General features: G+C 49.6%; 2 protein-coding genes across 3 annotated transcripts; one reads left to right on the forward strand and one right to left on the reverse strand.

The window, feature by feature from the left end:
* Nucleotides 1–7,057: 7,057 nt before the first annotated feature.
* MLX (MAX dimerization protein MLX) lies at nt 7,058–10,088 on the forward strand. 2 transcript variants are annotated; one of them, XM_038754451.1, is made up of 8 exons: nt 7,058–7,123; nt 7,237–7,273; nt 7,363–7,440; nt 7,591–7,697; nt 8,742–8,841; nt 8,942–9,041; nt 9,271–9,472; nt 9,626–10,088. In XM_038754451.1, the coding sequence occupies exons 1-8, from the start codon at nt 7,082–7,084 to the stop codon at nt 9,680–9,682; spliced, it is 723 nt and encodes a 240-aa protein (XP_038610379.1). In that variant the 5' UTR covers nt 7,058–7,081; the 3' UTR covers nt 9,683–10,088. The 2 variants fall into 2 exon arrangements, with proteins under 2 accessions (XP_038610379.1, XP_038610380.1); XM_038754452.1 differs by lacking the exon at nt 7,363–7,440.
* Nucleotides 10,089–10,151: 63 nt separating this feature from the next.
* On the reverse strand, nt 10,152–21,560 carry LOC119934895 (PSMC3 interacting protein). Its single transcript, XM_038754453.1, has 8 exons — nt 21,501–21,560; nt 21,286–21,386; nt 12,565–12,654; nt 12,208–12,319; nt 11,898–12,043; nt 10,602–10,655; nt 10,435–10,494; nt 10,152–10,334 (listed from the first exon to the last, which is right to left on the reverse strand). Exons 1-8 carry the CDS (start codon nt 21,529–21,531, stop codon nt 10,278–10,280), a joined length of 651 nt encoding a protein of 216 aa, XP_038610381.1. The 5' UTR covers nt 21,532–21,560; the 3' UTR covers nt 10,152–10,277.
* Nucleotides 21,561–25,953: the final 4,393 nt, after the last annotated feature.

A 25,953-nucleotide genomic window follows, 5' to 3' on the forward strand; every position in this document is an offset into this window, starting at 1 on the left:
CTGAGCGCTTACTGTGTGCAGAGCACTGTACTAAGCGCTTGGGAAGTACACGTTGGTAACATATAGAGACGGTCCCTACAGTGGGCTCACAGTCTAGAAGGGGGAGACAGAGAATCAATCAATCAATCAATCGTATTTATTGAGCGCTTACTGTGTGCAGAGCACTGTACTAAGCGCTTGGGAAGTGCCAGTTGGCAACATATAGAGACAGTCCCTACCCAACAGTGGGCTCACAGTCTAGAAGGGGGAGACAGACAACAAAACCAAACAGATTAACAACAGAAGTCATGGGTTCAAATCCCAGCTCCGCCAAGTGTCAGCTGTGTGACTTTGGGCGAGTCACTTCACTTCTCTAAGCCTCAGTTCCCTCATCTGTAAAATGGGGAGGAAGACTGTGGGCCCCCCGTGGGACAACCGGATCACCTTGTCACCTCCCCAGCGGTTAGGACAGTGCTTGGCACATAGTAAGCGCTTATTTTGTTAGTACGTTTGGTTTTGTTCTCTGTCTCCCCCTTTTAGACTGTGAGCCCACTGTTGGGTAGGGACCGTCTCTAGCTGTTGCCAACTTGGACTTCCCAAGCGCTTAGTACAGTGCTCTGCGCACAGTAAGCGCTCAATAAATACGATTGACTGATTGATTGATTAATAAACGCCATCAATATCACACACAGAGGTGAGGCAGTGACTGACTGCCCTCGAGTAGTCCGGAAAAACGCCCCAACCTGACAGACACAGGATACCGGAAGTGCCAGCGCGGGCAGGCGTGGCGCTGCCATCTTGTGGCCGAGCGCGGAACTGCCGGCGTCATTACGTCAGCCGTACGGGGGAAGGGGGCGGGGCCTGGACGCCCGCCGTGCATTCTGGGACATGTAGTTCGCGCCCAGGGAAGGGACACAAAGGACCATGTCCTTCCGGGTCAGCTTGGTCACCACCTCTGTAATAATAATAATAATAATAATAATAATAATAATAATAATAATAATAGCAGCATTTATTAAGCGCTTACAATGTGCAAAGCACTGTTCTAAGCGCTGGGGAGGTTACAAGGTGATCGGGTTGTCCCCCGGGGGGGCTCACAGTCTTCATCCTCTCTTTGTGAGGGCTGTGGTGACCTCGAGGTAAGGTAACAGCCTTGAAAGGCTGGAGGCCTGGGTTCCAATCCCCTCTCTGCTCTGAAAACTAAAAAGAAAATTGTAAATATATGGGAGTGTTTCAAACAAATCACCTAGAAGGGCTGAGAGAAAATTTTAGAAGCAGCGTGGCTCAGTGGGAAAGAGCCCGGGCTTTTGGTTTTGTTCTCTGTCTCCCTCTTTTAGACTGTGGGCCCACTGTTGGGTAGGGACTGTCTCTATATGTTGCCAACTTGGACTTCCCAAGCGCTTAGTACAGTGCTCTGCACACAGTAAGCGCTCAATAAATACGATTGATTGATTTGGAGTCAGAGGTCATGGGTGCAAATTCCGGCTCCACCGCTTGTCAGCTGTGTGACTTTGGGCAAAAGTCGCTTCGCTTCTCTGGGCCTCAGTTCCCTCATCTGGAAAATGGGGATGAAGACTGTGAGCCCCACGTGGGACCACCTCATCACCTTGTATCCCCCCAGCGCTTAGAACAGTGCTTTGCACATAGTAAGCGCTTAATAAATGCCATTATTATTATTATTAATCCCCATTTTACAGATGAGGTAACTGAGGCCCAGAGAAGTGAAGTGACTTGCCCAAAGTCACACAGCTGACAAGTGGCGGAGCCGGGATTTGAACAGTGCTTTGAACATAGTAAGCGCTTAATAAATGCCCTCATTATTATTATTAGAAGAGAGGAAAAAGGGGGCTCAATCTGGGAAGGCCTCATGCAGTAAGCGCTCAATAAATACGATTGAAGGAATGAATGAACAGAATCATCGGATTACGTCAGATAGTCTTGGGATAATAATAATGATGGCATTTATTAAGCGCTTACTATGTGCAAAGCACTGTTCTAAGCGCTGGGGAGGTTACAAGGTGATTGGGTTGTCCCCCGGGGGGCTCACAGTCTTAATCCCCATTTTACAGATGAGGTCACTGAGGCCCAGAGAAGTGAAGTGACTTCCCCAAAGTCACACAGCTGACAAGTGGCGGGGCCGGAATTTGAACCCATGACCTCTGACTCCAAAGTCCTGGATCTTTCCACTGAGCCATGCTGCTTCAGCCACATGGTATTTGTTAAGCGCTTACTTTTAGACTGTGAGCCCACTGTTGGGTAGGGACTGTCCCTATATGTTGCCAACTTGTACTTCCCAAGCGCTTAGTACAGTGCTCTGCACACAGTAAGCACTCAATAAATACAATTGATTGATTGATTGATTGCAAAGCACTATTCTAAGCGCTGGGGAGGTTACATGGTGATCAGGTTGTCCCACAGGGGGCTCACAGTCTTCATCTATATGTTGCCAACTTGTACTTCCCAAGCGCTTAGTGCAGTGCTCTGCACACAGTAAGCGCTCAGTAAATACGACAATGAATGAATCCCCATTTTACAGATGAGGCACAGAGAAGTTAAGTGACTCGCCCAAAGTCACACAGCTGACAAATGGCAGAATCGGTATTAGAACCCATGACCTCTGACTCTTTTCACTGAGCCATGCTGTCTGTACCGGCCCCGAGCTAAGTGCTTGCACACATTGCTTAGTCTAGTGCTCTGCACACATTCATTCATTCAATCGTATTTATTGAGCGCTTACTGCGTGCAGAGCATCATACTAAGCGCTTGGGAAAGTACAAGTCGGCAACATATGGAGACGGTCCCTACCCAACAACAGGCTCACGGTCTAGAAGGGAGAGACAGACAACAAAATAAAACATGCAGACAGGTGTCTGAATCATCCGAACAAATAGAATTACGGCTGTATGCACATCATTAACAAAAATAGAATAGAAAATATGTACAAGTAAAATAAATAGAGTAATAAATCTGTATACATTCATTCATTCAATTGTATTTATTGAGCACTTACTGTGTGCAGAGCACTGTACTAAGCACTTGGGAAGTACAAGTTAGCAAGATATAGAGACGGTCCCTACCCAACAGAGGGCTCACAGTCTAGAAAGGGGAGACAGACAACAAAACAAAACACATAAACCAAATAAAATAAATAGAATAAATATGTAGAATCAATCAATCAATCGTATTTATTGAGCGCTTACTGTGTGCAGAGCACTATGTACAAGTAAAATAAATAGGGTAACAAATATGTACAAACATATATACATATATACAGGTGCTGTGGGGAGGGGAGGGAGGTAAGGTGGGGGGGGATGTGGGGAGGGGGACAGGAAGGAGGGGGCTCAGTGTGGGAAGGCCTCCTGGAGGAGGTGAGCTCTCAGTAGGGCTCTGTACCTCTGTACTCACCCCTAGCTAAGTGCGGGCACGTACTGCTTAGTCCGGTGCTCTGTACACATTCATTCAATCATATTTATTGAGCGCTTACTGTGTGCAGAGCACCGTACTAAGCGCTTGGGAAAGTACAAGTCGGCAACATATGGAGACGGTCCCTACCCAGCAACAGGTTCATGGTCTAGAAGGGTGAGACAGACAACAAAATAAAACATGCAGACAGGTGTCAGAATCGTCAGAACAAATAGAATTATGGCTATATGCACATCATTAACAAAAACAGAATAGTAAATATGTACAAGTAAAATAGAGTAATAAATCTGTATCAATTCATTCATTCATTCAATCGTATTTATTGAGCACTTACTGTATGCAGAGCACTGTACTAAGCACTTGGGAAGTAGAAGGTGGCAACACATAGAGTCGGTCCCTACCCAACAGCGGGCTCACAGTCTAGAAGGGGGGAGACAGACAACAAAACAAAACATATAAACCAAATAAAATAAATGGAATAAATATGTACAAGTAAAATAGAGTAATAAATATGTACAAACATATATACATATGTACAGGTGCTGTGGGGTGGGGAGGGAGGTAAGGCGGGGAGAATGGGGGGCAGGGGGAGAGGAAGGAGGGGGCTCAGTCTGGGAAGGCCTCCTGGAGGAGGTGAGCTCTCAGTAGGGCTCTGTACTTCTGTACTCGCCTCTAGCTAAGTGCGGGCATGTACTGCTTAGTCCAGTGCCCTGCACACATTCATTCATTCAATCATATTTATTGAGCACTTACTGTGTGCAGAGCACCGTACTAAGCGCTTGGGAAAGTACAAGTCGGAAATATATGGAGACGGTCCCTACCCAACAACAGGCTCACAGTCTAGAAGGGAGAGACAGACAACAAAACATGCAGACGGGTGTCAGAATCGTCAGAACAAATAGAATTATTCATTCATTCAATCCTATTTATTGAGCACTTACTGTGTGCAGAGCACTGTTCTAAGCCCTGGGGTAGATACAAGGTAATCAGGTTGTCCCACGAGGAGCTCACAGTCTTCATCCGCATTTTGCAGATGAGGGAACTGAGGCTCAGAGAAGCGAAGTGACTTGCCCAAAGTCACACAGCTGACAAGTGGCAGAGCCAGGATTTGAACCCATGGCCCCTGACTCCAAAGCCCGGGCTCTTTCCACAGAGCCACGCTGCTTCCCCTAGAAGGGTCTAGAAGGGAGAGACAGACAACAAAATAAAATAAACAAAATAAAACATGCAGACAGGTGTCAGAATCATCAGAACAAATAGAATTACGGCTATATGCACATCATTAACCAAAATAGAATAGTAAATACGTACAAGTAAAAACTAGAGTAATAAATCTGTATAAATATATACAAGTGCTGTGGGGAGGGGTAGGAGGTAGGGCCGGGGGGGAGATGGGGAAGAAGAGTCACTTGTTAGCTGTGTGACTTTGGGCAAATCACTTCACTTCTCTGTGCCTCAGTGCCCTCATCTGTAAAATGGGGATCAAAACTGTGCGCCCCCCCACCCCGTGGGACAACCTGATCACCTTGTAACCTCCCCAGCGCTTAGAACAGTGCTTTGCACATAGTAAGTGCTTAATAAATGCCCTCATTATTATTAGGAGAGAGGGAAAAGGGGGCTTAATCTGAGAAGGCCTCATGCAGTAAGCGCTCAATAAATACGATTGAATGCATGAATGAACAGAATCATCGGATTATGTCAGATGGTCTTGGGATAATAATGATGGCATTTATTAAGCGCTTACTATGTGCAGAGCACTGTTCTAAGCGCTGGGGAGGTTAAGGTTACAAGGCCATCAGGTTGTCCCACAGGGGGGCTCACAGTCTTTAGCCCCATTTTGCAGATGAGGGAACTGAGGCTCAGAGAAGTGAAGTGACTTGCCTAAAGTCACCCAGCTGACAGTTGGTGGGGGCGGGATTCGAACCCGTGACCTCGGCCTCCAAAGCCCGGGCTCTTTCCACTGAGCCACTCTGCTTCTCTAAATTCATTCATTCAATCGTATTTATTGAGCGCTTACTATGTGCAGAGCACTGTACTAAGCGCTTGGGAAGTACAAGTTGGCAACACATGGAGACAGTCCCTACCCAACAACGGCCTCACAGTCCAAAAGGGGGAGAGAGACAACAAAACATATTAACAAAATAAAATAAACAGAATAGTAAATATGTACAAACAGAGTAATATGGTGGTCTTGGCACTTATTAAGCGCTTACTATGTGCAGAGCACTGTTCTAAGCGCTGGGGAGGTTACAAGGCCATCAGGTTGTCCCACAGGGGGGGCTCACAGTCTTCATCCCCATTTTGCAGATGAGGGAACTGAGGCCCAGAGAAGTGGGGTGACTTGCCTAAAGTCACCCAGCTGACAGTTGGCGGGGGCGGGATTTGAACCCGTGACCTCGGCCTTCAAAGGCCGGGCTCTTTTCCACTGAGCCACCGTGTTTGGGCGTCGTGCGGGTGCAGGGCACTAGGCCGGACTCCTCTCCTCACAGGCCGAGAGGCGGGAAAAGAGGCGCTGGGCGCGTCCCAGCGCGCAGGCGCAGGGTGGGGAGTCCCTCTGGGCCCCCGCGGATTGGCGGAGCCCGCAGCACGTGACCGTCGCGCGCGCGTGCGTCATCATCATCATCATCATCAATCGTACGTATTGAGCGCTTACTATGTGCAGAGCACTGGACTAACCGCTTGGGAAGTACAAGTTGGCACCATATAGAGACAGTCCCTACCCAATAGTGGGCTCACAGTCTAGAAGGGGGAGACAGAGAACAAGACCAAACATACCAACAAAGTAAAATAAATAGATCTGCACAAGTAAAATAGAGCGATAAATATGTACAAACATATATACATATGGAGCCCGCAGCACGCGACCGCCCCCGCCGCGCGTGCGTGCGTCATCATCATCATCATCATCATCAATTGTATTTATTGAGCGCTTACTGTGTGCAAAGCACTGTACTAAGCGCTTGGGAAGTACAAATTGGCAACATCTAGAGACAGTCCCTACCCAATAGTGGGCTCACAGTCTAAAAGGGGGAGACAGAGAACGAGACCCAACATACTAACAAAATAAAATAAATAGGATAGATCTGTACAACTAAAATAAATAAATAGAGTAATAAATATGCACAAACACACATACATATGGAGCCCGCAGCACGTGACCGCCCCCGCCGCGCGCGCGTGCGTGCGTCATCATCATCATCATCAACCGTATTTACTGAGCGCTTACTATGTGCAGAGCACTGTACTAAGCGCTTGGGAAGTACAAATTGGCAACATATAGAGACGGTCCCTACCCAACATTGGGCTCACAGTCTAAAAGGGGGAGACAGAGAACAAGACCAAACATACCAACAAAATAAAATAAATAGAATAGATATGTACAAGTAAAATAGAGTAATAAATATGTACAAGCATATATACATATGGAGCCCGCAGCACGTGACCGCCCCCGCCGCGCGTGCTCGCGAGCGTGCGTGCGTCCCCGTCGCGCGTGCTCGCGAGCGTGCGTGCGTCCCCGCCGCGCGTGCGTGCGTGCGTGCGAGCGTCCCCGCCGCGCGTGCGTGTGAGCGTGTGTCCGTCCCCGCCGCGCGTGCGTGCGTGCGTCCCCGCCGCGCGAGCGAGCGAGCGTGCGTGCGTCCCCGCCGCGCGTGCGTGCGCGCGCCCGCGCCCGGTCCGGAGGATGGCGGAGCCGGCCGCTTCGCCCGAGGACCCGTGGGTCAAGGCGAGTCCCGTGTCCTCGTCCTCCCCCCCCCCCCCCCCCCCCCCCGGTTAGGGAGGGACCCCCGGCGCTGACGGTTCGGGCCGGGGGCCCGGCTCTGCTCCGCTCTTCCTTAGGTGGAGTCAGCCTACAGCGACAACAGCCTGGACCCGGGTGAGGCCTGCGGGTCCCGTGGGCGGGCGGGGGGCGGCGGCGGGAGGTCCGCCCGGGGGCCGACCGGGAGAGTGTCTGTGTCTCTGTAGAAAGCACCCGGAAGGGGAGCGTAGTGTCCCGAGCCAATAGCATCGGCTCCACCAGCGCCTCCTCCGTCCCCAACACAGGTAGCGCCCGCCCGCCCGCCCCTCCGCCCCCCTTTGACACGGGCTCCTTGGGGGGGGGCCGCGGGGCCGGGCCGAGCCCCGGGCCCCTCCCCGTGGCTCCCTTACCCGCTCTCTGTCCCTCGGGCCCCCCCTCTTCCTTCCCTCCCCTAGACGACGAGGACAGCGACTACCACCAGGACGCCCACGAGGAGTCGTACAAAGACCGGCGCCGCCGGGCCCACACCCAGGCCGAGCAGAAGAGGAGGGATGCCATCAAGGTAAGGGGGGGGGTGATCCAGCCCACCTCTGCCCCCCACCCCTTCTGCCCCTGCCCCACTTTGTCCTAATCTCGTAGCCCCCAGTGACCTCAGCAGATCACCTGGCCTGGCACGCCCTCCCTCTGCCCATCCGCCAAGCTAGCTCTCTTCCTCCCTTCAAGGCCCTACTGAGAGCTCACCTCCTCCAGGAGGCCTTCCCAGACTGAGCCCCTTCCTTCCTCTCCCCCTCATCCCCCTCTCCATCCCCCCATCTTACCTCCTTCCCTTCCCCACAGCACCTGTATATATGTATGTACATATTTGTTACTCTATCATCATCATTAATCGTATTTATTGAGCGCTTACTGTGTGCAGAGCACCGTACTAAGCGCTTGGGAAGTCCAAGTTGGCAACATATAGAGACGGTCCCTACCCAACAGTGGGCTCACAGTCTAAGAGGGGGAGACAGAGAACAAAACCAAAACATACTAACAAAATAAATAGAATAGATATGTACAAGTAAAATAGAGTAACAAATATGTACAAACATATATACATATATACAGGTGCTGTGGGGAACGGAAGGAGGTAAGATGGGGGGATGGAGAGGGGGACGAGGGGGAGAGGAAGGAAGGGGCTCAGTCTGGGAAGGCCTCCTGGAGCAGGTGAGCTAGCTTGGCGGATGGGCTACATCCGCATCCCAGGACCCCCTATGTGAAAATTATTTATTTTATTTGTACATATCTATTCTACTTATTTTATTTTGTTAGTATGTTTGGTTTTGTTTGCTGTTTCCCCCTTTTAGACTGTGAGCCCACTGTCGGGTAGGAACCGTCTCTATATGTTGCCAACTTGCACTTCCCAAGCGCTTAGTCCAGTGCTCTGCACACAGTAAGCACTCAATAAATATGATTGATGATGATGATGATGACCTGGTCTGGATTCCTGGGTAGGTGCTGCTTTGTCCCAGCCCCCACCCCAAACAAGGCCAAGGGCCTCAGGGAGGAAGTGGGCTAATCAGGACCACCCCCCACCCCACCCCCAATACACTTACTGCCCCCACAGAGAGGCTACGATGACCTCCAGGCCATCGTCCCCACATGCCAGCAACAGGACTTCTCCCTCGGCTCCCAGAAGCTCAGCAAGGCCATCGTCCTGCAAAAAAGTGAGGCGGGGCCCCGTGGGCAGCGGGGTGGGGGGTCAGGGACGGCCTAATGGGGGACAGATTCCCACGGTCCTCAACCCCCGACTCACCCTCCCTCCAGCCATTGACTACATCCAGTTCCTCCACAAGGAGAAGAAGAAGCAGGAGGAGGAAGTGTCCACCCTACGCAAGGATGTCACAGCCCTGAAGATCATGAAAGTGTAAGGAAGGAAAAGCGGGGGGGGAGTCAATGCACAAGGCTCCCAGCCCTCTTACGGGTTGACCACGGGAGAAAATGCAGCCCCAAGCTGAGCCCTAACCCCCACCCCTCACTGTGTCTACTGGAAGACTACTTAATGCCCATTCCGTCCCCAGCTGACTCAGGCCTCCCAGGGTGGGGTTGGGGGAGCGGGGCTGGGTGGCTTTCGAGCGGGACCTGGCTCCTTGCAGAAATTACGAGCAGATCGTGAAGGCGCATCAGGACAGCCCCCACGAAGGGGAGGGGCAGGTCTCCGATCAGGTCAAGTTCGGCGTGTTCCAGGGGGTCATGGACTCGCTGTTCCAGTCCTTCAACACCTCCGTGTCTGTGGCCAACTTCCAGGAGCTGTCCGCCTGTGTCTTCAGCTGGATCGAGGAGCACTGCAAGCCTCAGGTCTGCCCTGGGGGTTGGGGCTCATTCGGGCCAGCCGGACTTAGGCCCAGGGGAGGGGGTGGGAAGGGGGTGGGACCGCTGCTGTTTCCCCTGCCGTACCGGGGGGGCTGGAGTCTGTTGGAGCCCTCTCCCCACCCATTTCCTGCCCCTCAGACCCTGCGGGAGATCGTCATCGGAGTCCTGCACCAGCTGAAGAACCAGCTCTACTGACCACAGAACAGGGAGGGGGAGGAACGGGCCTAATGCACAGGCCTGTCTGTCTGGAAGCGGCGACGGACAGGGAACCGTCCTTATAAGACCTTCCAGCTGTCCCATCATAGACAGTGACACTGACACGGGCCCACTCCTCACGGGGCAGGCTAGCAACTGTGGCCTGAGCCCACAGTGGCCTGACGTTGCTCGGGGCCACCTATACCAGCACGGGACACCAGGGATTGGGCTGGAAACGGGTCACAGCCCCGCTCTCCGCATCGCCTGACTCCACTCTCCAAACCTGATCGTGTTGTGGGGCAGCTGAGGGCAGGACTATGTGGGGGGCTCAGCCCAGCCCACCCCATCTCAACTCTGGGGCCTGGGCCCCTGAAGGCCCCCCTCAACCGCACAGAGTGCTGGGGGGGGGGGGGGGGGCCTCCCTCCTCATTTAACCAGAGAAATGAAGTATTTTTCTACCACCCAGAAATGACAATAAACTTGGCAGCGTGTTGGAGTTTGACACTTTTCCACAGTGGCTGCCGCGGCCCAAGCCCCAACCTGGCTCAGAGTGAACCCGTCCGGAGCCCTGTTCTCCGCATTCGGCTGCGGTGGCTCACGGGGGTGGCATGGTGACGCTGTAATCTTCATCTGTCTCTATCCCAACTTCTTCCTGGGGAGAAGAAGGGGAGAGCCGTGAGTCGAGGCCTCAGGACTGGGGGGGGACAAATACAGATACCGCAGCTTGAGCCCAGGCCTCGCTCTGTACTCACGTAGAACTGCTTCTTGGTCTTGGAGTAACCCTCGAGGATGGCATCGCACATCTCTGAGGCCTGCCGGCAAGACCCCAGAGAAATTGAGACCGAGACTCGAACTAGCTCCACTCTCCACAGCCTTTCTCCAGGCAGAGCCTGCCCTTCCCACCCCGGCTCTGACTCACCAGTCTCTTCCGTTTCCTCCACTCTTTGTAGTACTTCTGCCTCTCGCTGTATACCTAGTTGAGGAGATGGATTGGGGAGGGAACTCCATTTCCCAAAGCCCCCCAGACCCTCTCATAGTCTTCCCTGGCACCTGAAGCTTTAGCCAAAACTGGGGCTCAGCACACCCTAGAGGGCCAGCTGTACACATAAAATTACATATTGGAAAAGACCTCCCAAACCCTTACTACTCTTCATTCAATCGTATTCATTGAGCGCTTACTGTGTGCAGAGCTCTGTACTAAGCGCTTGGAAAGTACAAGTTGACAACATATAGAGACGGTCCCTACCCAACAGCAGGCTCACAGTCTACTACTACCAAAAACAATAATTGTGATATTCATTGGGAGCTTACTATGGGCCGAACACTGAACTAAGCAACAGGGTAGGAGTGAGTTAATCAGACCAGGCGCAGTTCCTGTCCCAAATGGGGAGAAAGAACAAGTAACAATCCCCATTTTACAGATGAGGGTACCAAGGCTCAGAAAGATGAAGCAAGTTGCCCAAGGTCACACAGCACATGAGTGGTGGAGCCGGGATTTGAAGCCAGGTCCTCTGACACCCAGGCCTGTTCTCTTTCCAGCGGGCTACGCTCCTTCTCTGTTGAGCCACTCAGTGCTGGTTGACCTATTCCACGAAGGCACAGGGATGTCTTCTACTGAGGTCTCAGAGAGATTCCGTGACCACACTGCATTGGCTCTCCCTCACTACCAGGCCCCCTTTATCCAGTGGTTTGTACTGGAGGCCGGTAGGCTGAGGAGGCTGCAGGGCTCCAAGCCTATTGTCGGCCCTTAAAATTCCTCACTGGCTCTCCAGAGGGAAGAGAGGAGCATGGGTGGAGGGTGAAGAAGCGTGGAAACACTAGCCCCCAGAGTTCTCCTGCTCCAGGATACCCCCAGAAGATGCTGCGCAGTTGTGGGGGACAAAGCAGGGCCTCAAGAGGCCACCCAGTCTGGTCCCACGGGGCCTGGGGTAGTGTGGATGGCTCCGTGCAAGCCATCACCACTAATTTAAGACCAGTTCACACACTTGTCCTTTTCCCCTCAACCAGCAAGTGTGGGCAAGGCTCATCCAAATAGCATGGAGCCAGAAGAGGTGCCCCAACAGACACTCATGGCCCAAGCCGGGAAGAGATTTTCAGTGTGGCAGGGACTCGCGGATGCAGTGCCTTCAAATGGAAGACCAACTCGACTACTGCTACTAGAAATAAAGGGCTAGATCTGGTACCCCCCCCCCCGCACCCCTTCCATTTCACTTACCTTTTCCTTCTCCGCTGGGGTCACGTGGTTGCTGGCACTTTTGATTTTCCTCAGCTTCTCCGTGTAGCCAGCACATTCTTCCTGCAAGACCTGGATCTCGCTGCGCATGGCTGGTGTGGTCAGTGAGCCGGTCAACTCTTTCAACTCTGAAATGGAACCGGGCTCAGGAGGGGCGAGGGGGGCGGAGGGACGGGGGAAGAGACCCCCTCGGGGAAACCGAGGCATGTTACGGTGGGAGGGCAAGGGAGAGCCAGTGAGGAGTCTTAAGGGCCGACAACAGGGTTGGAGCCCGGCAGCCTCCTCAGCCTACCGGCTTCTAGCGGGCGGCAGGCCTGCTGCACGGTCTGGATTCGGGCCGCCAGAGAGGCGATGTCATCGTCCAGCCTTTTGAGGTCTGTCTCGTTCACAGTGTCAAAGTGGCCCTGGCAGAGTAAGGGAAGGGAGAGCAGAGGTAAGAGAGGAGCACGGGTGGAGGGAAGTCAGGCTGCGGGTGAAGAAGCATGGAAACGCAAGCCTTCCCCCAGAGTTCTCCTGCTCCAGGATACCCCCAGAGTGGGCTGGGCAGCTGTGGGGGGCAAAACAGGGCCTCAAGAGGCCACCCAGTCTGGTCCCAGAGTTGCTTCAAACCCATTTTCACAGGAAGGCTGTGCCTGCGAGCCCTGCTCACCTGGTCGGCGAAGTAGATTTTCTGCTTGCCATACACCTTCTCCCTGACCGTGCCTTGTTGGACCAGTTGCTCCAGTGCCTTCAACACAGCCTGGGGGACGAGAATGGGGAGAGTGGGGGAGGGAGGGATTAAGATGCCAGTGGTCTGGATAAGGAAGGGGAGGGCTTGGGCCACTTCCACCCCAACCGGGTCCCCCACACCTGCTCAATCAGTCAATGGTACTTGGCGTTTACTGTATGCGGAGCCCTAAATTCAGTGCTTGGGGAAAATACAATTATAACAATCCCTGCCCACGAGGAGGTTACAGTCTACGGGAGGGGACAGACATTAACAGGTTATAGATAAGGTGACTAGTGGTGCATAAGGCCATGTACATAAGGGCTGAGGTGCAGGGGTGATTCTCAAAAGTGCTTAACGGGCAAATATACAGCCAAGTGAAAAGATGCAGAGGGGAGAGCAGGTAGGGGAAGTGAGGACTTAGTGGGCCCTCAGTGCTTCCCTTAGTGGGAAGCAGTGTGGCCTACTGGGAGTCAGAAGGACCTGTTTTCTAATCCTGGCTCTGCCCCTTGGCTGCTGTGTGACCCTGGGCAAGTCACTTCACTGTGCCTCATTTACCTCATCTGTAAAACGGGTTAAAACTGTGAGCCCCATGTGGGGCAGGGAATTGGTTTGTATTTAACCCAGTGCTTGGAAAAGTACTTGACACACAGTCAGCACTTAAATTATTATTAGTGAGGGTAGGCCTGCTCCCTCTGCCTCTCAGTAACCAGCAGCTGTGAACAGGACTGGGATAAGGAGGGGTCAGGTGTGACCAGGGGCGCTGAGGGAAGGGTCTGAACCAGGGTCAGTCAATCAATCATATTTGAGTGTTTACTGTGTGCAGAGCACTGTACTAAACGCTTGGAAGAGTACAATCTAACAATAAACAGGCACATTCCCTACTCATAATGACCTTAAAGTGTACAGCCAAAGCCTTATTGAAGGCACATCTCCTCCAAGAGGCCTTCCCAGACTAAACCCCGCTTTTCCTCATCTCCCACTCCCTTGTGTGTCACCCTGACTTGCTCCCTTTGCTCTCCCCCCCCCCCGAGTCCCACAGCACTAACGTCCATATCTGTCATTTTATTTATTTGCATTGATATCTGCCTCCCTGTCTCTAGACTGTAAGTTTGTTATGGGCAGGGAATTCATTCAATCGTATTTATTGAGCGCTTACTGTGTGCAGAGCACTGGACTAAGCGCTTGGGAAGTCCAAGTTGGCAACGTATAGAGACGGTCCCTACCCAACAGCGGGCTCACAGTCTAGAAGGGGGAGACAGACAACAAAATATATTAACAAAATAAATAGAATAAATATGTACAAGTAAAATAAATAGAGTAATAAATATGTACAAACATATACATATGTACAGGTGCTGTGGGGAGGGGAAGGAGGTAAGGTGGGGGGATGGGGAGGGGGAGGAGGGGGAGAGGAAGGAAGGGGCTCAGTCTGGGAAGGCCTCCTGGAGGAGGTGAGCTCTCAGTGGGGCTTTGAAGGGAGGAAGAGAGCTAGCTTGGCGGATGGGCAGAGGGATTGGGGGCATTCCAGGCCCGGGGGATGACGTGGGCCGGGGGTCGACGGCGGGACAGGCGAGAACGAGGCCCGTGAGGAGGTGAGCAGCAGAGGAGCGGAGGGTGCGGGCTGGGCATCGGGTGGGGCGGCGGCTTGGGGATGTCATTCCCAAGCGCTTAGTACAGTGTTCTACACACAGTAAGCACTCAATAAAGATGAACGGAGAGACGGACATTAATAGAAATGCAATTCATTCATTCATTCAATCGTGCAGAGCACTGTGCTAAGCGCTTGGGAAGTCCAAGTTGGCAACGTATAGAGATGGTCCCTACCCAACAGCAGGCTCACAGCCTAGAAGGGGGAGACAGACAACAAAACAAAACATACCAACAAAATAAAATAAATAGAATTGATATGTACAAATAAAATAAATACGTACAAACATTTGTACATATACACAGGTGCTGTGGGGAGGAGGGAGAGAGGAAGGAGGGGGCTCAGTGGGGGAAGGCCTCCTGGAGGTGGTGAGCTCTCAGTAGGGCTTTGAAGGGAGGAAGAGAGCTAGCTTGGCGGATGGGCAGAGGGAGGCCATTCCGGGCCAAGGGGGATGACGTGGGCCGGGGGTCGATGGCGGGACAGGCGAGAACGAGGCACGGTGAGGAGGTGCGCGGCGGAGGAGCGGAGGGTGCGGGCTGGGCGGCGGCTTGGGAGTGTCTTCCCCAAGCGCTCAGTACAGTGTTCTACACACAGTAAGCACTCTTCCTCTCCCCCTTGTCCCCCTCTCCATCCCCCTCATCTTACCTCCTTCCCTTCCCCACAGCACCTGTATATATGTTTGTAGATATTTATTACTCTATTTACTTATTTATTTATTTTACTTGTACATATCTATTCTATTTATTTTATTCTGTTAGTATGGTTTTGTTCTCTGTCTCCCCCTTTTAGACTGTGAGCCCACTGTTGGGTAGGGACTGTCTCTCTATGTTGCCAACTTGGACTTCCCAAGCGCTTAGTCCAGTGCTCTGCACACAGTAAGCGCTCAATAAATACCAATGATTGATTGACTGAGGGGGCTCAGTGTGGGAAGGCCTCCTGGAGGAGGTGAGCTCTCAGTAGGGCTTTGAAGGGAGGAAGACAGCTAGTTTGGTGGATGTTGGGAGGGAGTATATGTTGTATAAGTATATGTTGCCAACTTGTACTTCCCAAGCGCTTATAAGCGCTCAATAAATACGATTGATTGATTGATTGATTGATTGATTGAGGGCATTCCAGGCCCGGGGGATGACATGGGGCGGGGGTCGACGGCGGGATAGGTGAGAACGAGGCCCGGTGAGGAGGTGAGCGGCAGGGGAGCGGAGGGTTCGGGCTGGGTGGTAGCTTGGGAATGTTTTCCCCAAGCACTCAGTACAGTGTTCTACACACAGTAAGCACTCCTTCCTCTCCCCCTCGTCCCCCTCTCCATCCCCCTCATCTTACCTCCTTCCCTTCCCCACAGCACCTGTATATATGTATATATGTTTGTACATATTTATTACTCTATTTATTTTACTTGTACATATCTATCCTACTGATTTTATTTGGTTAGTATGTTTAGTTTTGTTCTCCATCTCCCCCTTTTAGACTGTGAGCCCCCTGTTGGGTAGGGACCGTCTCTCTATGTTGCCAACTTGGACTTCCCAAGCGCTTAGTCCAGTGCTCCGCACCCAGTAAGCGCTCAATAAATACGATTGATTGATTGATTGAATAAAGATGAATGGAGAGACAGGCATGACTAGGAATACAATTCCAGACATGTACCTAGGTGGTGGGTGGGTGTGCGTGTCACTGACTGCCAACTTGTCCTTCCCAAACGCTTAGTCCAGTGCTGTGCACACAGTAAGCGCTCAATAAATACGACTGATTGATTGATTGAAGATGAATGGAGAGACGGGCATGAATAGGAATACAATTCCAGACGTGTACCTAGGTGGTGGGTGGGTGTGCGTGTGACTGACTGCCAACTTGTACTTCCCAAGCGCTTAGTCCAGTGCTCTGCACACAGTAAGCGCTCAATAAATACGACTGATTGATTGATTGAAGATGAATGGAGAGACGGGCATGAATAGGAATACAATTCCAGCCGTGTACCTAGGTGGTGGGTGGGTGTGCGTGTGACTGACTGCCAACTTGTCCTTCCCAAACGCTTAGTCCAGTGCTCTGCACACAGTAAGCGCTCAATACGATAAAAATAATATGAATAATAATAATAATATAATAATACGTATAATAATACGATTGATTGATTGATTGAATAAAGATGAATGGAGAGAGGGGCATGAATAGGAATACAATTCCAGCCGTGTACCTAGGTGGTGGGTGTGTGTGCGTGTGACTGACTGCCAACTTGTCCTTCCCAAATGCTTAGCACAGTGCTGTGCACACAGTAAGCGCTCAATAATATGATAATAATACGTATAATAATAATAATAATATAATAATACGTATAATAATACGATTGATTGATTGAATAAAGATGAATGGAGAGAGGGGCATGAATAGGAATACAATTCCAGCCGTGTACCTAGGTGGTGGGTGGGTGTGCGTGTGACTGACTGACAACTTGTCCTTTCCAAACGCTTAGTCCAGTGCTCTGCACACAGTAAGCGCTCAATAATACGATAATAATAACACGTATAACAATAATAATAATACGTATAATAATACGATTGATGGATTGATTGAATAAAGATGAATGAAGGAGGGGCATGAATAGGAATACAATTCCAGCCGTGTACCTAGGTGGTGGGTGGGTGTGTGTGTGAATGACTGCCAACTTGTCATTTCCAAGCGCTTAGTCCAGTGCTCTGCACCCAGTAAGCGCTCAATAAATACGACTGATTGATTGAAGATGAATGGAGAGACGGGCATGAATAGGAATACAATTCCAGACGTGTACCTAGGTGGTGGGTGGGTGTGCGTGTGACTGACTGCCAACTTGTACTTCCCAAGCGCTTAGTCCAGTGCTCTGCACACAGTAAGCGCTCAATAAATACGACTGATTGATTGATTGAAGATGAATGGAGAGACGGGCATGAATAGGAATACAATTCCAGCCGTGTACCTAGGTGGTGGGTGGGTGTGCGTGTGACTGACTGCCAACCTGTCCTTCCCAAACGCTTAGTCCAGTGCTCTGCACACAGTAAGTGCTCAATAATACGATAATAATACGTATAATAATAATATAATAATAATAATAATATGCATAATAATACAATTGATTGATTGATTGACTAAAGATGAATGGAGAGAGGGGCATGAATAGGAATACAATTCCAGACGTGTACCTAGGTGGTGGGTGGGTGGGTGTGCGTGTGACTGACTGCCAACTTGTCCTTCCCAAACGTTTAGTCCAGTGCTGTGCACACAGTAAGCGCTCAATACGATAATAATAATACGTATAATAATAATAATAAAATGATACGTATAATAATACGATTGATTGATTGATTGATTGAATAAAGATGAACGGAGAGAGGGGCATGAATAGGAATACAATTCCAGACGTGTACCTAGGTGGTGGGTGGGTGTGCGTGTGACTGACTGCCAACCTGTCCTTCCCAAACGCTTAGTCCAGTGCTCTGCACACAGTAAGCGCTCAATAATACGATAATAATAATACGTATAATAATAATAATAATAATTCTTATAATAATACGATTGATTGATTGAATAAAGATGAATGGAGAGAGGGGCATGAATAGGAATACAATTCCAGACGTGTACCTAGGTGGTGGGTGGGTGTGCGTGTGACTGACTGCCAACTTGGACTTCCCAAACGTTTAGTCCAGTGCTGTGCACACAGTAAGCGCTCAATACGATAATAATAATACGTATAATAATAATAATAAAATGATACATATAATAATACGATTGATTGATTGATTGATTGAATAAAGATGAACGGAGAGAGGGGCATGAATAGGAATACAATTCCAGACGTGTACCTAGGTGGTGGGTGGGTGTGCGTGTGACTGACTGCCAACCTGTCCTTCCCAAACGCTTAGTCCAGTGCTCTGCACACAGTAAGCGCTCAATACGATAATAATAATACGTATAATAATAATAATAATAATTCTTGTAATAATACGATTGATTGATTGAATAAAGATGAATGGAGAGAGGGGCATGAATAGGAATACAATTCCAGACGTGTACCTAGGTGGTGGGTGGGTGTGCGTGTGACTGACTGCCAACTTGGACTTCCCAAGCGCTTAGTCAGTGCTCTGCACACAGTAAGCGCTCAATAGTATGATAATAAGAATACGTATAATAATAATAATATAATAATGATAATACGTATAATAATACGATTGATTGATTGATTGAATAAAGATGAATGGAGAGAGGGGCATGAACAGGAATACAATTCCAGACGTGTACCTAGGTGGTGGGTGGGTGTGCGTGTGACTGACTGACAACTTGTCCTTTCCAAACGCTTAGTCCAGTGCTCTGCACACAGTAAGCGCTCAATAATACGATAATAATAACACATATAACAATAATAATAATACGTATAATAATACGATTGATGGATTGATTGAATAAAGATGAATGAAGGAGGGGCATGAATAGGAATACAATTCCAGCCGTGTACCTAGGTGGTGGGTGGGTGTGCGTGTGACTGACTGCCAACTTGTCATTTCCAAGCGCTTAGTCCAGTGCTCTGCACCCAGTAAGCGCTCAATAAATACGACTGATTGATTGAAGATGAATGGAGAGACGGGCATGAATAGGAATACAATTCCAGCCGTGTACCTAGGTGGTGGGTGGGTGTGCGTGTGACTGACTGCCAACTTGTACTTCCCAAGCGCTTAGTCCAGTGCTCTGCACACAGTAAGCGCTCAATAAATACGACTGATTGATTGATTGAAGATGAATGGAGAGACGGGCATGAATAGGAATACAATTCCAGACGTGTACCTAGGTGGTGGGTGGGTGTGCGTGTGACTGACTGCCAACTTGTCCTTCCCAAACGCTTAGTCCAGTGCTCTGCACACAGTAAGCGCTCAATACGATAAAAATAATATGAATAATAATAATAATATAATAATACGTATAATAATACGATTGATTGATTGATTGAATAAAGATGAATGGAGAGAGGGGCATGAATAGGAATACAATTCCAGCCGTGTACCTAGGTGGTGGGTGTGTGTGCGTGTGACTGACTGCCAACCTGTCATTCCCAAACGCTTAGTCCAGTGCTCTGCACACAGTAAGCGCTCAATAATACGATAATAATAATACGTATAATAATAATAATAATAATAATACGTATAATAATACGATTGATTGATTGATTGAATAAAGATGAATGGAGAGAGGGGCATGAATAGGAATACAATTCCAGACGTGTACCTAGGTGGTGGGTGGGTGTGCGTGTGACTGACTGCCAACTTGTCCTTCCCAAATGCTTAGCACAGTGCTGTGCACACAGTAAGCGCTCAATAATATGATAATAATACGTATAATAATAATAATAATATAATAATACATATAATAATACGATTGATTGATTGAATAAAGATGAATGGAGAGAGGGGCACGAATAGGAATACAATTCCAGCCGTGTACCTAGGTGGTGGGTGGGTGTGCGTGTGACTGACTGCCAACTTGTCCTTTGCAAGCACTTAGTCCAGTGCTCTGCACACAGTAAGCGCTCAATAATACGATAATAATAATATGTAAAAGAATAATAATAATACGTGTAATAATACGATTGATGGATTGATTGAATAAAGATGAATGAAGGAGGGGCATGAATAGGAATACAATTCCAGACGTGTACCTAGGTGGTGGGTGGGTGTGCGTGTGACTGACTGCCAACTTGTCATTCCCAAGCGCTTAGTCCAGTGCTCTGCACACAGTAAGCGCTCAATAATACGATAATAATAATATGTAAAAGAATAATAATAATACATGTAATAATACGATTGATGGATTGATTGAATAAAGATGAATGAAGGAGGGGCATGAATAGGAATACAATTCCAGACGTGTACCTAGGTGGTGGGTGGGTGTGCGTGTGACTGACTGCCAACTTGTCATTCCCAAGCGCTTAGTCCAGTGCTCTGCACACAGTAAGCGCTCAATAAATACGACAATAATAATACGTATAATAATAATAATACGCATAATAATACGATTGATTGATTGATTGAATAAAGATGAATGGAGGGGCATGACTAGGAATACAATCCCAGACGTGTACCTAGGTGGTGGGTGGGTGTGCGTGTGACTGACTGCCAACTTGTCCTTCCCAAACGCTTAGTCCAGTGCTGTGCACACAGTAAGCGCTCAATAAATACGACTGATTGATTGAAAAAAGATGAATGGAGAGAGGGGCATGAATAGGAATACAATTCCAGATGTGTACCTAGGTGATGGGTGTGTGTGCGTGTGACTAACTGCCAACTTGTACTTCCCAAGCGCTTAGTCCAGTGCTTTGCACACAGTAAGCGCTCAATAATACGATAATAATACGTATAATAATAATAATAATACGTATAATAATACGATTGATTGATTGAATCAAGATGAATGGAGAGAGGGGCATGAACAGGAATACAATTCCAGACGTGTACCTAGGTGGTGGGTGGGTGTGCGTGTGACTGACTGCCAACTTGTCCTTCCCAAATGCTTAGCACAGTGCTCTGCACACAGTAAGCGCTCAATAATACGATAATAATAATACGCATAATAATAATAATAATAATAATAATACGTATAATTATACGATTGATTGACTGATTGAATAAAGATGAATGGAGAGAGGGGCATGAACAGGAATACAATTCCAGCCGTGTACCTGGGTGGTGGGTGGGTGTGCGTGTGACTGACTGCCAACTTGTCCTTCCCAAATGCTTAGCACAGTGCTGTGCACACAGTAAGCGCTCAATAATACGATAATAATAATACGTATAATAATACGATTGATTGACTGATTGACTAAAGATGAATGGAGAGAGGGGCATGAATAGGAATACAATTCCAGCCGTGTACCTAGGTGGTGGGTGGGTGTGCGTGTGACTGACTGCCAACTTGGACTTCCCAAGCGCTTAGCACAGTGCTGTGCACACAGTAAGCGCTCAATAAGTACGACTGACTGAGCGTGAGGGTGTGGGCCTCACCGTCTTGCCGATGCCGTGCTGCGGCTGCAGGTTCCCGCAGGCGTCCTGGGCGCTGAGCGGACGGTTCTGGGCCCGCAGGTGGCGCAGGAGGAGCCCGGGGGCTGCGGGGGGGGGGTCACCGGGGGGGGTCACCGCGGGGGTCAAAGGTCACGCGGCCCCCCGCCCCCCTCCCACGCGCCGGGGTCACCCCGGGGTCACGCGAGGCCTCGCCTCACCCTCCGCCGCGTCGCTCCTGCTTTTGCTCATCCTCTTCCCGCCGCGGCTCCCGCGCGGCCGGAAGCGGCCGTCACCAGGGGCAACGGGGTAGGCGGGGCGAGGCGGCAGCCAATCAGGGGAGCGGGTGGGGGCTCGCGCGGGGTGGGCGGAGCCAGAAAGAGGGGGGCGGGGGGAGGGGAATGAACGCGATTGGCTGAAGGGATGGCGGTGGGGGGGAGGGGGGTGCGGCCCGGCCCCCGGATGGGAGACCACGTGACCCGGCCCGGGCCTGCAGTTCCTTGGGCGCATGCGCCCTCCGCTGCTCGCTGTCCGGGGGCATTCATTCATTCATTCAATCGCATTCATTCATTCATATTTATTCAATTCAGTTCAATCGTATTTATTGAGCGCTTACTGTGTGCAGAGCACCGTACTGAGCGCTTGGGAAGTACAAGTTGGCAACACATAGAGAGACAGTCCCTACCCAACAGTGGGCTCACAGTCTAGGTGGGCTCACAGTCTAGACTAGTCTAGTCACTAGACTCGTCACAGTCTAGATTATTTATTCATTCAGTCGTATTTATTGAGCACTTACTGTGTGCAGAGCACTGTACTAAGCGCTTGGGAAGTCCAAGTTGGCAACATCTAGAGACAGTCCCCACCCAACAGTGGGCTCACAGTCTAGGTGGGCTCACAGTCTATACTAGTCTAGTCACTAGACTAGTCACAGTCTAGATTATTCATTCATTCAATCGTATTTATTGAGCGCTTACAGTGTGCAGAGCACTGGACTAAGCGCTTGGGACATACAAGTTGGCAACATATGGAGACGGTCCCTACCCAACAGCGGGCTCACAGTCTAGAAGGCGGGCTCACAGTCTAGACTAGTCTAGTCACTAGACTAGTCACAGTGTAGATCATTCATTCATTCAATCGTATTTATTGAGCGCTTACAGTGTGCAGAGCACTGGACTAAGCGCTTGGGAAGTCCAAGTTGGCAACATATAGAGACGGTCCCTACCCAACAGCAGGCTCACAGTCTAGAAGGTGGGCTCACAGTCTAGGCTAGTCTAGATTATTCATTCATTCAATTGTATTTATTGAGCGCTTACTGTGTGCAGAGCACTGGACTAAGCGCTTGGGAAGTCCAAGTTGGCAACATATAAAGATGGTTTATTGAGCGCTTACTGTGTGCAGAGCACTTGACTAAGCGCTTGGGAAGTCCAAGTTGGCAACATATAGAGATGGTTCATTGAGCGCTTACCATGTGCAGAGCACTGGACTAAGCGCTTGGGAAGTCCAAGTTGGCAACATACAGAGAAGTCCCTACCCCACAGCGGGCTCACAGGCTAGAAGCGGGAGACGGGCAACAAAACAAATTAACAAGATAAGATAAATAGAATGAAATGTATTCATTCATTTAATCGTATTTATTGAGTGCTTACTGTGTGCACAGCACTGGACTAAGCGCTTGGGAAGTCCAAGTTGGCAACATATAGAGAAGTCTCTACCCAACAGCGGGCTCACAGGCTAGAAGGGGGAGACGGGCAACAAAACTAATTAACAAAATAAATAGAATGAAATATATTCATTCATTCAATCGTATTTATTGAGCACTTACTGTGTGCACAGCACTGTACTAAGCGCTTGGGAAGTCCAAGTTGGGCAACATGTAGAGACGGTCCCTACCCAACAGCGGGCTCACAGGCTAGGAGGGGGAGACGGGCAACAAAACTAATTAACAAAATAAAATAAATAGCATGAAATGTATTCATTCATTCAATCGTATTTATTGAGCGCTTACTGTGTGCAGAGCACTGGACTAAGCGCTTGGGAAGTCCAAGTCGGCAACATATAGAGACGGTCCCTACCCAACAGCGGGCTCACAGTCTAAAAGGGGGAGACAGACAACAAAACATATTAACAAAATAAAATAAAAAGAATAGTAAATATCCAAAATAGAACTCCTCTTCCCACCCAAACCCTGTCGTCCCATCACTGTGGACGGCACCACCATCCTTACTGCCTCATAAGCCTTGTGGCTCAGTGGAAAGAGCCCGGGCTTTGGAGTCAGAGGTCATGGGTTCGAATTCCGACTCCACCACGTGTGACCTTGGGCAAGTCAACGTCTCTGAGCCTCAGTTACCTCATCTGTAAAATGGGAATTAAGACTGTGAGCCCCACGGGGGACAACTTGATCACCTTGTAACCCCCCCGCACTTAGAACAGTGCTCTGCACATAGTGCTTAACAAATGCCATTATTATTATTAGAAGGGGGAGACAGAGAACAAAATAAAACATATTAACAAAATAAGTAGAACAAATATGTATAAATAAAATAGAGTAATAAATACATACAAACATATATACATATATACAGGTGCTGTGGGGAGGAGGAGAAGGAGGTAAGGCAGGGGGGATGGGGAGGGGTTCACCGTGGTTCATCTTGTCCAGCCCCCTGCCGCCAGGCAGCTTCCTGACTTACTACTACTACTAATAATAATAATAATGATGGCATTTGTTAAGAGTTTACTATGTGCAGAGCACTGTTCTAAGCGCTGGGGGGGATACAAGGTGATCAAGTTGCCCCACGTGGGGCTCACAACCTTAATCCCCATTTTACAGATGAGGTAACTGAGGCTCAGAGAAGTTAAGTGACTTGCCCAAGGTCACACAGCAGTCATGTGGCGGAGTTGGAATTCGAACCCATGACCTCTGACTCCAAAGCCCGGGCTCTTTGCACTGAGCCACTCTGGATAGATCGTTTGTATTGCTTGACAGTAGGCTCCCAGAGAAGTTTGTCGCACAGCCTCCCCCTCGATCGGTTTTTTTATATCCTGCTTAGGAAGTCCTTGACTGCCTTGGTGAGCTCTTGTTTCCAGGTTACAGCTTCCTTACCAAAGAAACCCTGCAGAGACCCCCAAGTCTTTCCTTCCCTAGGCCAATTTATTCCCCCTCTAGGATCAGCTGGCCATTCTACCCCTCAGCTTGGTTGCCTCAACTCCGAGCAGTCACCCTGTCCCATATACAGTGCAGGAGTCCAAAATGGTCACGTCTGCCAAGTTCTGAGCAGAGCATTGTTACTACAGGACCATCCTGTTTTTGTTTTGTTTCTTAATGGTACTTGTCAAGCACTTACTATATGCCAGGCACTGTACTATGCCCTGGGGTAGTTTACAAACTAACCAGGTTGGACACAGTCCATGTTCCATGCAGGGCTCACAATCTTAATCCCCCATTTTACATCTGAGGTAACTGAGGCACAGAGAAAGAGGTAGAATGACTTGCCCGAGAACACACATCGGACAAGTGGCAGAGCTAGGGTTAGAATGCAGTTCCTCCGACTTCCAAGGCCAACTAGGCCACACTGTTTCTTCCCTCTCCTATTTAGACTGTGAGCCCCACTTGGGGCAGGGGCTGTGCCTGATCTGATTATCTTTTATTTACTCCAGTGCTTAGTACAATACGTGGCACATAGTAAGTGCTTAATAAATAACACATTTTTTGTATCCGTTGAGTGCCCACTTGGTGCGGTGCACTGAAATAGGCACTTGGAAAGTACAGAATAAAGAAGTAATCTGGACAAGGGGCTTACACTCTAACAGGGAGAACAAAAATATTTGCAACTAGAGTGGTCAAAATAAATAAATTAGTATACACACACAAAGGAGGTGATAAAAAGGTTCATAAATGCTGGGGCTATATAGCTCAGAGTGCTGGGAGATTAACTGGGAAAGGCTTGTAGGAGGACATTCACTCATTCATTCAAACGTATTTATTGAGCGCTTACTGTGTGCAGAGCACTGTACTAAGCACTTGGGAAGTACAAGTTGGCAACATATAGAGAAGTCCCTACCCAACAATGGGCTCACAGTCTAGAAGGGGGAGACAGACAACAAAGCAAAACATGTAGACAGGTGTCAGAATCGTCAGAACAAATAGAATTAAAGCTATTAACAAAACAAAATAGAATAGTAAATATGTACAAGTAAAATAGAGTAATAAATCTGTACAAATATATATATACAAGTGCTGTGGGGAGGGGAAGGAGGTAAGGCGGGGGGGATAGGGAGGAGGAGAGGAAAAAGGGGGCTCAGTCTGGGAAGGCCTCCTGGAGGAGGTGAGCTCTCAGTAGGGCTTTGAAGGGAGGAAGAGAGCTAGCTTGGCGGATGTGCGGAGGGAGGGCATTCCGGGCCAGGGGAAGGATGTGGGCTGGGGGTTGACGGCAGGACAGGTGAGAACGAGGAACAGTGAGGAGGTTAGCGGCAGAGGAGCGGAGGGTGCGGGCTGGGCTGTAGAAGGAAAGAAGGGAGGTGAGGTAGGAGGGGGCGAGGGGATGGACAGCCTTGAAGCCGAGAGTGAGGGATTTTTGCTTGATTCGTAGGTTGACAGGCAGCCACTGGAGATTTTTGAGGAGGGGAATAACATGCCCAGAGCGTTTCTGCCCAAAGATGATCCGGGCAGCAGAGCAA

The sequence above is a fragment of the Tachyglossus aculeatus genome, chromosome 11 (assembly GCF_015852505.1).
Source record: "Tachyglossus aculeatus isolate mTacAcu1 chromosome 11, mTacAcu1.pri, whole genome shotgun sequence".
NCBI lineage: Eukaryota > Metazoa > Chordata > Mammalia > Monotremata > Tachyglossidae > Tachyglossus > Tachyglossus aculeatus.